We start from the raw sequence: 12,911 nt of genomic DNA on the forward strand, positions 1-12,911 counted from the left end.
CTACCCTGCAGCTCCACGGAGGCAAAGAACCAGGCCCTGAGACCCAGCCTGTGACTGCAGTCCTTAGACTGAAGCATCTTGAGGGCGGGGACCTTGTCCTCATCTTTAGATCCTCAGCTCTCAGCCTTGTGCCGGACACAGAAGCTGTAGAAGTTCAGCCGGGGGCTGTTGAATGAAGGAAGTCTGTGCATTTTGCATTTATTTGTTCAAAGACCTTTTTGAAATAATTGCTTGATGTGGGGGTGGGGGGGGGGGGGGGTAGGAATCACATATGCCATGAAAGAAGGTGGAAATCTGCCATGAAGAAATTCTCATTTTAATCTGTAGTCGTTTGGTCACTTGTTAGAATAAGGAAGAGAGACTGTTCCTTAACTTTAAGCTATATGCAGACTCTTGCATTGATTTTCTGGAGTCTTTTGAAGACTTCGTTATTATGGACTCTGTTTGGAAATCTGTGTTTTCTATTTTTATAGAGGGTTTGCTAAGCAAATGAACATATGAAAGATTGCAGAGCCAGATTTTAGATGAATTCACTAACATTTCAGGCAGTTTAGCATTAATTTGCATGTCAGTAATAAGTTAGCTACAGGTGAGTTCTAGCCACTCGCGACAGCAGCGTGCAGGCCCCTCTCTCCGCATGGCTGCTCTGGTGGGTGACCTTTCACAGGTCTCTTCCAAGCTTCCTTCTCTTGCCCTCGTCATCATGGGCCCTCGGTGTACTCCTGCTTTCTCCATCCCATCCTACGCCTGTCCATCCCACGTATCAGTCTTTGGTCTGGCACAGTCTGAGCTGCTCCCACCTGTCTGCGCTTGTCCCCATCTCCAGCCACGCTGGTGCCTCATGGTGCCAGTCCCCTGTCTGCTTGCACCAGGCCCAGGGCTCTCACCAAGAGGATTCTAGCCAGTGCCAGCTGCGGATGGCCGGTTCTTTGATGCTACTCTCTCTACCCCTCACTTGACACAACATGGCCTGCTGTATTCCATTTGTCTTTTAGTCTAGATGCCCACTCTCTGTAACTAAATTGCAAGCACTTTGATGGCAGGAAGCCTGTCTCATACCCAGGTGTCTCAGCCATTTCTACTTTACAGAGGCCCAGGATGCAGTGACCATGTCTTTGTTGCCCATGGCTGTGTCCTCAGCACCAAGTGTATAAAAGTGCTCCCGAAGTATTTGCTGAATTTTTTATACATATTTTTGAAAATACTTTGCTCCAAGAGAGCTAATAGTGCTTATACTGTTTATTTGAATCCAAATAACTATCAAATATTCCCCAATCACTCAAATATTCCCCAATATACTCAATTACAGCAGTTTACAACTTGTAAGTACTAGACAATTCTGAGGATAGCCTTTGAGAAATAGGAATTAGTTCCCCCTTTGCTCCCCGCCCCCAGGTTACTTTCCCTTTCAGGGCCTCAGTTTCCTGCATCAGCTATACCGTGGTGGATTAGTGATCTCTAAACTCCCTCCTAGCAGTGCAGTCTGTCACATCCCAATTGACGTGTGTTTATATGCTCCTCAGTGTTGGACAGTTGTGCTCCTCTGGGGTCAGTCTGCAAAACTTTGTAGCAGTCACTGTGGATCTCAGGCGCCTCGGATGGCTGGTCAGCCTTCTGCTGCACTGTCTCTCTGCAGCTGTGCTTTGGGTTCGGGGCCTCATCAGCCCCAGCCCACAGCATCTCTCCTCCCTTCATAGAGGCCGATTTTTGCTAGGGGAGTGAGTCATAACCAGCCACCTGTTCCCATGCATGCCTTCTTCTGAAAAATTAGGTTCATTCCTAAGTTGCGCAGACCTTGAACATGGGATATTTCCTTTGTGGGACAATGTGGCTATGTCTGAAAGCTTGACAGAGGAGTGGTGAATATAATCAGTGACAGGTCATGGCAGCTGCACAGCAGAAAACTGATAAATGCTTCCAATGTTGAAGATAGTCATCTTTGAAATGGGCTATTTTGTCAAATGATCTTTTAAAAAGCCCATTGCTCTTTTGCCCATTTTTCCCATTGTGGTGGGAAATTGATGAATATAGGCTAGCATTAAGTCACATGTTAATGAAGTGTTTATCTCGGGGTATAGGAAGGTAGAGATTATCATTTCCTCCTCCAGCAGTCATTGTAAGCAGCTCAGGTTTGCTATTTAAGCATTTGGTATCAAGACCCATGCAGGAAACAGAGTTGAATGTCATTCCATCCTTCTACAAAACTTTGTTGAGTGCCTATTATGTTCTAGTCACTATAATAAGGCTGTCCCTGCTGTGACAGTGCTGATGGGCTTAGTGAGCTCCTACCTACTAAATTCCCCCGATGCCTCAAGCAAACACTCGAGAGTGGATTTGATGCCATGTTGCCAATGTGGTATGGCTTCTTCATAATGTTTTTCAGCTAGTTCTTACATGGCTTCTAAATTGCTTGATTGCTTTAGGTCAAGACAGGGTTTAATGATTTCACTTGATTTGTAATAATGAGACATGTCTCGTGGAATTTTTTTATTTTAAATATGTTGATGCCTTCTGTTGTATATGAGAGGTTTTCAAACTGAAACCCAGACTGCTGCCAGCTTTTGTAAATAAAGTTTTATTAGAACACAGCCACACCCATTCATTTTATACTGTCTGTGGCTGTTTGGGGGCTACAACAGAAGAGCTGAGTAGTTGTGACAGAGATCATAAGGTCCACCAAGCCAAAAAAAAATTTTTTCTTGTGGCAGCTGGCCAGTATGCAAAAATATTTACTGTACAGAAAAATGTTGCTATCCCTTGTTCACAAAGCAAAAATAACACATTATTTGTGTATGTGTGTTGGGATGATGATTTATTTTAGAAAGCCTATTAAATTTATCCTGACATGATCATCAAGGTCCAGGGGAGAATGACACCAGATACACAGATCTGGAATGAGTCAGTTTTCTTCTTCTTGTCTCGTGCTGATTAAGCTTACTTACTGTTCATTCTGTGTCTCTGTACAGAACTTATGTATGAGGCATGCTCTTTAGGAGAAACGATATGGGGGAGCAGAAGGAAGGTCCCATGCTATTATTAACCAGTAGTGAGAAATACTGTTTACAGGTACAAGCCATAGACATCGAAAGGCTGGAGATGAATTGGGAGAGAAACTGAATGGGCCTTTCTTATACCGGTTGGCAGCACCCATCAACCATTCAGGCTGGAAGGAAAAGGAAATGAATGGAGGAGTGGTTTCCATAAGCTCACGAGCAGGGAAATTGATTGAGGTGCCCATTCCCCATTTTTAGCCTCTTAACAATCCCCTTACCCAAGCAAACGCATACATATATATTCATTGAATTCCAAAACACTCAAGATCTTAAAATTCATTTCACTTCCAGCGTATCTGCAAATGGTTTTCCCAGTATGATGCTTTTTAAAATACACAGAACAATATGAGATACCTAGAGGAGTCAAATTCATAGAGACAGAAAATAGAATAGTGGTTGCCAGGGTCTGGGGAGTGAGTATTTAATGGGAATGGAATTTCAGTTTGGGAACATGAAAAACGTTCTGGGATGAACAGTGTTGATAGTTGCAGAACAGCATGAATATACTTAATGCCACTTAACTGTACACTTAAAAATGGTTAATATATACTTTATTTTATGCATATTTTACCACAATTTAAAAACAAAACTCAGCAGCCATGTAATTTGCAAGATCAGAGCCACAGTGGAAGTATTCAAATTTGCAGATTAGGACTCTTGTTTGAAGCCTACTTTGCCCCCATATTTAAAGTGACTTCTTCTTCTCAGAATTAAGAGTTCCATTAGGTGGGTCCGGGTGCAGTGGGGTTTACAACTTATTGATCACAACAGCCAGTTACAGATTTCTGTGTTCCTTCTCCACTCCCACTGCTTCACTTGACTAGCCTTAAAAAAAAAAAATCCATTTTATTCAATCAAAAAGATAGTGAACAGTTAAAAATACATAGCATGTTCTGTGATAGAGAAAACCTAATGAGAGAAGGCAGGGAGAAAAGATGATGGCAAACACTGCCTTTGTTTCTGCCCCTAGAACTGATGCTACTCCTTTTTTTTTTTTTTTCCCCTTTATTTCCCCTTTATGTGGCTTCTAGGAAAGAAACCTTGATTGGTTCCCCAGAATGAGGGCCATGTCCTTGGTCAGCAGCGATTCTGAAGGAGAACAGAATGAGCTGAGGAACCTGCAGGAGAAGCTGGAGTCCACCATGAAGCTTGTCACTAATCTTTCCGGCCAGCTGTCAGAATTAAAGGACCAGGTAAAGAAAGGAAATGCCTCCCTCTACACACACACGGGCCATTACCATGCACACCACATCTGACGAGGCAGAAATCGGCCGAGTTTATGCTGTACTGTTGAAGCACTCCACCTGGATAGAAAAGGGAACCGGGCAAGAGAGGACAAACTCTACCAGTCTCTGCCCCCACGCCACCCACCGTCCCCCTTCACTGGTCCTTTACAGGATAAGGCTATGGTGCTATGGTTTTAATATGAAAAACAAAAACCAAAAAGTGGGAAAATGCAAACTACTTTAATGAAGTACTGTTTAAAGAAAGAAAGAAAGAAAGAACCATGATGTACAGAGCTATACCCTTTTTATTTTATTCACTGTTAAAAGCCATTTCTTGTTTTGCTTCCTAGCCCTCAGATTTATCAAATCTTCACCCAAGATATTTAAATTTAGCATGGGATAAACCATAATCATAGAAAAATCCTTTTTGATTCATTCATTTGCCAAGTGCTTATTCAGTGGCTGCCATTATGGCGGGTGCTGGAGATAAAACAGTGAACAATATATACACGAGCCCTGGTCTCACAGAGCTTAATGGTCTGCAGAAATACTGCCCCAGCCTGCTTCCCAGACATAGGCTAGATGCTTTATCCCTTTAAGTTGAGGGGGTGAGGTGTACACCAAACTCCACGTACTCTTTTTATTCCCCTTCAAATGAACTCTCCACAGTCACCAGGTGGTCATGTAGTGACAGGACACAGCTGTGTGTCAAGGACTTGCGCCCTGGGTGGTGAGGACACTGTGATCTTGGTTTGATCAGTGCTTTTCTGTAGCTGACTGGGATAATCATATACAGACCAGGACAGAATTTAGCATTTTATATGAGTTTCTGAAAGCTGTTTCATTGCTCCATACACAAGAGTATACATTTTGCACAGGAATAGGTATCAAGCAATTCTGCCCTGGAGGTAAATTGTAAGGTACACCCACAGGTGGTCTATTACCCTTATGCACATCATAACTAGTGAAGACCTCATCTAGAATAAACTCTTCTTGGAGATGGTTTACAGAGCATTTTAAATAATCCTACTTTGGAATAATTTAGTTGGAAAAGAAATGTAATTCAAACAGTGCCCCAAGATACCATTTGGCTTCAAGTTCTTTTCTTTCACATGTATAAAGATGCAAATAAAGACTAATGAGAAAATAAGGCCTTATTCCTGAAGGTTGTCTATAGTTCTGAGTTTGGTGGCCACCTGAAATGAATAATAACCTAAATAACAGTAAGGAAGATCTAACTAGATTACTTATTATTAACTTTTTACCCCTGCTATGAAACATTTGACAGATGTTCCAGAGGACTAAACTGCCTCATGAGTACATTGTCTGCAAGGCAGCTTCTGCATTTCTTCCCCTGCCCCATTTCCCCATCGAGGTGAACTTCTTAATACATCTAGCAAGCTTCAGGTATCTTCTTTCATTGGAGATAGCTGTGGCTACCAGAATCTCAATCAGGCGTTTTAAATTAAATGCCAGAAAGTCTTACAGATATTGACCGAATACCAACTTAAAGGAATTGTTCAGCTCTCCGTAAAATCTGGTGCCATTTTTCAAAAAAAGAAAAAACAACAACTTTGTTTCATGCCCGTGGTACCAGAATTGCAGCAGTTTAGGCATTCTATCTGTCATGTGTCGATACAACCAACATATTCTTCCTCACTCATTACTGTTTCTCATTATCACACTTGGATGCTCTTTGGGGGCATGAGTCTGTTGACGTGAGAAACTGGGTATTTCCAATTTACTAGAAAGTGTCTTCAAATGTGTCTATTATTTTGCTGTGGTGGTAAAACCAAGCAAGCCCTTCGCTGCAGCCTCTACCTGTCCTTTCGGTGCTAAGAATCTGTTTTGAATTGCCCACTGAGGATGATTCTGAAGCTGATTTGATGTGCACTTTGCAAACCAGTGAACCTTGTCAAGGGAGTGAGTTGAGCTGAGGAATTAGCAGAGAGAATCACAGGTGTAAGAGGGTACCCGAGACTGCAGATGTCATCTCACCCAATTCCCTTGTTTTCGTGATGAGGACACCAAAAAACATAGAGGCACTAGGAAATTTATCCAACTTGATGTGACAACGCCAGGGCAAGAGCTCCTGATCCCCCAGTCTGGGTTTGTTCTTGGGTGTTTTTGCTTTGATTTGCTTGGTTGTCACTGTACTGTTTGCCTTTCATGGTTGACTGTTTAAATTCTTACTCATTCTTTTTTTTTTTAAAAAAAGAACCTTCAAGGTTCAGAAGTCCCATCATGCACTTAAACTGCGTGGAGAATAGATTCATTGCCATTTGACACAGCTGAGTATAGTAGAGACTTGGCATTTTTTAAAACGTAAGGGAGAATTGTTTCTACTAAGCGAAAGTTTTGTCTTCAACAAAATATGTAGTTTGATTACCTGTGGACTAAGATTAAGTGACATTAGGACCAATATGGTTTAAACTTCTTGATTGCAGCCCTTTTCACATTTTTAGTTTTAAAGTTGGCAGCTGGAATACCACTCTTCAGAAAGCCCTTCCTCTGTAAACTAATTTGAAATTGAAACATTTTTTCTTGGAAGATCTCACAGGCTAACGAGAATCATGAGAAACCAGTAGTGCACTCTCAAGTGCTTTCACCAGGATTGATCTGCTTAAATTTTAAGGTGCCCAGAAGTACAGGAAAAATTCTGCATGGCTGCTTTCTGTGGGGAAAAGTTAGCTTCTTTCAAAAGGAACTAGTCAGCGTTTTCTTTGATTATGTAACTTCTAACAAATCTCTAATGCATTTGTTTGCAAATCAACTTGTTGAATAGATTTGAATTTTTTTAAGCTTGGTGTTACAGCAGTCATAAAGATTTCTTAAAGCATCCTGCATAAAATATCACATAGATATATATTAGAGAGCTGCTGGTTCTTAAATGGTCATTGTGAGAATTCCTGCCCTCTGAAGGGGAAAAAAAATTTTGTATTAAAAAATAAAAGCACCACAAATGATTAAAGAACAAGAAACTCTGTGATAGATATTTTAAACAGCTATGAAAGAATGTCATTCACTGGTAAAAGTGCTGGAAAACACAAAAATTGCCTCACCACTTAGATATTTTTTTAGATCTTCTGATCCAAAAACCAGCATAATGGAGCAATGATAGTTTAAATGTGGATGACTTTGGTTTTAATCTTTACTGTTATTGACCTCTTTGGTGGTTGTTTTCTTAAACTACCAATTTTGGGGGAAAAAGGTCTTGTTAGGATATTAGTGAAAACCTAGTCCGTACTGTCACTTTTCCTATTATTGCCGAGAATGGTTCGTTAGAATTGCTGTTTTAAGTATTCCTTAACAATGCATCTCATTTTGAAGTTTCTCCTCCCAAGAGATTCTGATTACTAAATGTGATTCTATTACATTCTTATTCCAAGACGGAGAACGAATGTAAGAACTTTTTTTTTTTTTTTTTTTTTGCACGTTTTCTTCATAATGCAAAAGAACAAATACTGAGAGAGGGGTTAACTTTCTTGAAAATGTAACTGACTGGCTTCCTGTAGGGCAACAGCTCTTATTCGTTGTTGCTAGGAAGGCAAGAAGTGCTTGGAAATTCAGATCATATTAGCATGTTACAGAGTTTGGCAGTCTTCATGCAAGAGGGTTATCTTATTAACACTAACTGCTTATGGAAGGAAGGAATAACAAAAGATTAGAATAAGTGCCCAAAGTTGGAAAATGGGATATTAAATAACCCTTACTGAAGGGTGTTGCTTACACTGTGCCGGGACCACAGAGGAGGACTAAGGCAACATCTGCCCTCTAGGATCCCATGATCTAGCATGAAAGACAAAGCGGTAGACTTCTAACAATATGACATGACATGAAAAGTGCTATGACCAAGGCATGAATGAAGTTTCATGGAGCACAGAGAAGTAGGTAGGTAGTGTTGTGTGAGGTCTGGAGTGAAGAAGGAGTTTACCATTTACAATCTTAACAAGCAGGTGACTTCCGAGCTGGCAAAGAAATGCAGTAGTTGGCTTCCCAGGAAAGGAATCAGCATGAGGAAAGGCATGTAAATGCATGACATGCTCAAGGCACAGCAACATGTTCTGAAGCCAGCATTCATGAAACACGTACCTGCCAGGTGCAGCACTAGGTACAGGGGATACAAAGATGGATAGAACCTATTCTCGGACTTCAAGAGCTAACAGTCTAGAGTGGGAGACAAATATGTAAAGAGATAAATTATAATTAAACTTGGTAAGTGTGCAGTAGAGGTGTGAACAGATTGCTCCAGGAATGAAGAAAAGGGAGCGATTCATTCAGTCTGATTTTAGGGAGATTAGAGTAATTACCACAGAAACGTTCTCAGGGGTGGTAATGCAAGAGCTTGGTTTCAAAGCTTGAGAAAGAGTTTGCCAGGTAAAATAGAGAGGAACAGAGTATTAGGGATCAACTCTAAGAATCTGAACAGTATCTATACATTTATGTTAATTCTATGTAATTGTATTCAAGAGATGCTTTGGTTTTATTTCTCTGTATTTTAGCTTCATCATTCTGAGCATGACTGATTTTATAGGCCTATAAAAAGTAATTTTGATTACTAGAGCCTCCTGGCTATTTATAATCTGCAAAACCAAGACCTTACTGTGATATGAAAGCAGCTTTTCAAAGACTACTGAGACCTGTTATAAACCGAATTGTGGCATTTGTGTGCTGTTGATGAACCCTCCTTCCTATGCCAGCCTTTAACCATTTAGAGGCCCTTCTGACAGACTAAAATTTGCTCATTTGTACTCTATACCCAGTGTGTTGATGGGCCCTGCCCCTGACCTACTGAATCAGGACCTCTGTTTGTGGGCCCTTTGTTCTATGTTTTAACAAACCTGGGTGGTTCTGATGCATGCTAAAGTTTAAGAACCATTTTTATTGGGAAACAGAAAACAAAATTAGATAGATATGTATTTGGTACTTGAAATTATCAGTAATAGGACTGCCTGAGCAAAGAATTGGCCACTAATCTACATCGGTGGGGAGCCTTAAGGTTTATGGGGGGTGGGGTGGATGATGCAATCACTATCTTAGAAGACAAACCTAACAAATCAGAATAGGACCACTAATGAGGTGTCAGGTGATGGCCCTGGAAATGAGAAGGAAGATCTGCCCTCAACTGAAGACTCATTTGCTATGGGGAATAACGTTTTAGAGGCTTTAAGTTTAAGAGAAAGAATAACTGACAAACTGCAAAGTCAAGGAAAGCTGACTTAACAGGGATGAAGATGTGCATACATAAAAGATCATCTCAAATACAAGTAGTTATTTAAAGCAAAATTACAGAAAAAGTTTTAATGGCCAACTTTGACTTTCAACTTTGAGTTGAAAGATTTTAGCAGCTTTAAATGGAAGCTTTGAGTAAAGAATCCTTTAATAAGGGTGAGCACGCCAAGATTTCTAAATCTATTTGAATACTTGAGACTATAAAATTTTAGTTGAGTTTTATTGGGTTCCCTTTCAAGGTTACCTGCCAAGGGATTAGTTGTGGGGGGACGGGAGCTGGGCAGTAAGACAAACGAATTACTGGCATTTTAACTTAATTGTGAATTTATTCCATGTGTCATCTCAGCTGAATCTGTGAACATAGTATAGCATGTACCGCTTCCTTTAAAGATTTGTCATTCACCTAAGGAAACTTTAGAGACTAACTGGGATGTCCTAATTCATTTCTTTATAAAAAGCTTATTGAAAGCTGCCTTTTAGAAATTTTTAATCCTTGTAAATCTTTTTATCTAAATTATAACAGAGAAAGTTATTTCCATAGGCACCTAAAAATAGTATTTTGATTTGAAAGGATAACTACTATATGTTGAAAAAGAAAAAATAACCACTTTAAAATTGAACCTTGCTAAGTTATTCTTGTTTATGTTCCCTTACAATAAAAAGTGAAAATTGAGATTTAAGCATCTACTATGTGACAGACATTTTACATACATCCTCTCAGTCCTCCACCTGTGAGATAGGAATTATCATCCTGATTGCATGGATGAAGAAACAGACTTTGAGAAGTTAAATGACAAAACCATAAGAAAACAGATCTGTCTGATTCCAAAGCCTATTCTTTTTTTTTTTTTTTTTAACCACTCCACTCTAATTCCTCTCCGACTTTAGGGCACCAAAAAGTCTAGGATAGGACCTTAAGCCCCCGTAGACAATAATTTTGTCTCATATATATTTCATGTAGCCTTTTTTATCTTAATTGACTTAAATGCCCAGCCTCAGAGGCAGAGTTAAGGCTAGGTTAAGAAAAATCTCAATGCAGAGAATTAAGTAGGCCCTGAAATACCCAGAACAGAGCTAGAGACGCATCACCATGAGAACATCACATTTAGTTCAGCAGCCAAATAAATAGAATCAACCACTTGTTTGGGGTTTTGAAAGCATTTTATCATTTGAAACAGTCTTAGGAAATGGTCTCTCCTGACTTGAGGCAATCTTCAGTGTCCGTTGGTGGCAAGGAATAGACACCACTGATGGCCAGAGCATCATTTGTATTATTTTGTCATTCTGGATCTCAGGGAAAGAGGAGAACATTTCTCATCTTCCTAGTGTGCTAGGTAGTTTTTTTCTCTTTAACCAGCTACTCAAGAGTCATGGGAGAAAGGAATCAGGACCCACTGAAGAGTGTGGACATAATCCCTGTCAAACCTAGGATTCTAAACACACTGCTTTTCTCGATAGTATGACGTGTTGTTACTGTCATACAAAGCCACCATTTTTCAATGAGTGTTTAAATCATTTGGAAGTAGATTTGGGAAGCAGTCAAGAATCCTGTGCTTTTACCGTTTTTTATTTCTTTATGAAAGAAGGCACAAGCAATACTTCTGAATGTTACATTGCATGACTGGGTCACAGAATTCCCCATTCTGCCTAGGATGCCTTTTTTTTTTTTTCTCTTTTTTTTTTTTTGAAAGTTCTGTGTGTTTGATATAGTGACGGTACACTATTTGTAGAAAGTGGGTTTCATATAAACCATAACCACAGAGGTAAATCTATGGTTCAGTATATGATTTGACGTACAGGAAGTGTCTGGGTCTAATGATGAAACTTTTTAACTTTCCAGATGACAGAACAAAGGAAGCAGAAACAAAGAATTGGTCTTCTAGGACATCCTCCTCACATGAATGTCAACCCACAGCAACCGGCATAGGCAAATGAAATAAAGGAGTTGTATTTACCTTTTCTAATTATTATTAGTGTGGGTATGGCTGATTAGTTCTGACTCACCCACTAAGGTTACATTTATGCTCAGTACATTTGTAAATACTCAGTTTTATACCGTATGTATATGATTGCTACTCTAGAGGTTTCGGTATATGTAGCGTAATTTGAATTGTTGGCATGATGACATTTCATTTGTGCCAAAAACATTAAAAATGCCTTTTTTGGAAGGACTAAAGAAAGCACCTGATTTGCACTTGAACCAGATTATAGATTTAAAAGTATATGCCATGTATTTTGTATTTAAAATTAGAATAGCCAGTATTTATGTTTTTTATAAAACTGTGCAATATGAATTATGCAATCACAATAAATTTGTAACTCCCTGGTGTCCTAAAGGGAGTGCACATCTTTGAAGCTGGTGTGTTAATACTATGTAATAAATGGTTAAATATCCAATGATGCTGCTGCCAAAATTATATTAATAGTGAGTTTCAGGCCCCTGGGCATTTTGTACTACGTAATTATCCTATGGTGATGCTGTTTCTTGTTGCTAGTGGCATTAGTGCCTCTGTCTCATAGTCATAATGCTCCAAGTCTATGATCTGTTAAATCAGCATTCATTTTAAGAAAAGCAACTTTAGTTTCAAAGATACTTTTAAGCTTCTAAATTGATCATTTAAACTATTTCTTTAAATAGGAGAGCCAACCTAGAGGCTCATACTTAAGCTTGTGAAGAAGTTAATGAATTTTTTAAAGGGAACTTTTCATGCAATGTTTGGGATATATGCATATCGCTGGCCGATCAGTGTCATCTCCTTGGTGAATTCTGATGTCACCTTATAAAGAAATGAATTGGTGGTTTCTTGATTATCTAGTCCAAACAGTAGAGTTTTTTTCTTCATCTGAACCAACATTTACAGTACTAAGAAGTATTACAACTGTACACATCCCTATAGAGATGAAATATGAACTATCCCATTAGAATTCATAGTTGAACACTGACATGTTATTCTTCTGAAAGAACCACGTTTTGGTTTTATTTCTTTGTCACATGATTTCTTTTCTTGATGGATGAAAAGTATGAAAGGAAACTTTTGTATCTGTTGCCTAGTTTTGTACATGGATCTCATTTTACAAGAGAATCTCTGCAAAAAAAGTTTTAAAATGTATTGAAAGCAGAGTTCTGAACTGAGTAAAGTTTGTAAATGCATACATAAAAATATTTAATAAACGATGCAGAATAATGTATAGTGACTGACTGGCTTTCATTTGGCATTTCGTTGTGACCTTAACAGCTGTTCTAATTATATACTTTTTCAGGACCAATTTAAAGTACAACTGGTTTGGTTACCAGATTAATTCAGAAAATGCTTACCTGATTGTAAAAAACAATCTGTTGTTACGATAACTCTGAGGAGAACCACTAGAACAAATACTGGGGAGTATTTAATACAGTACC

General features: G+C 39.2%; 1 protein-coding gene across 1 annotated transcript in view; it reads left to right on the forward strand.

The window, feature by feature from the left end:
• The window catches only part of ITPR1 (inositol 1,4,5-trisphosphate receptor type 1), a 315,422-nt gene extending 302,763 nt beyond the window's left edge, over positions 1-12,659 (forward strand). Inside the window, exons 59-60 of the mRNA XM_063115344.1 lie at positions 4,085-4,246; positions 11,352-12,659. Of these exons, the coding sequence (XP_062971414.1) occupies positions 4,085-4,246; positions 11,352-11,438 (249 nt within the window). The 3' untranslated portion in view covers positions 11,439-12,659. The remainder of the gene's footprint in view (positions 1-4,084; positions 4,247-11,351) is intronic.
• The last annotated feature ends 252 nt before the right edge of the window (positions 12,660-12,911 follow it).

The sequence above is a fragment of the Cynocephalus volans genome, chromosome 11, assembly GCF_027409185.1.
Source record: "Cynocephalus volans isolate mCynVol1 chromosome 11, mCynVol1.pri, whole genome shotgun sequence".
Lineage (NCBI taxonomy): Eukaryota > Metazoa > Chordata > Mammalia > Dermoptera > Cynocephalidae > Cynocephalus > Cynocephalus volans.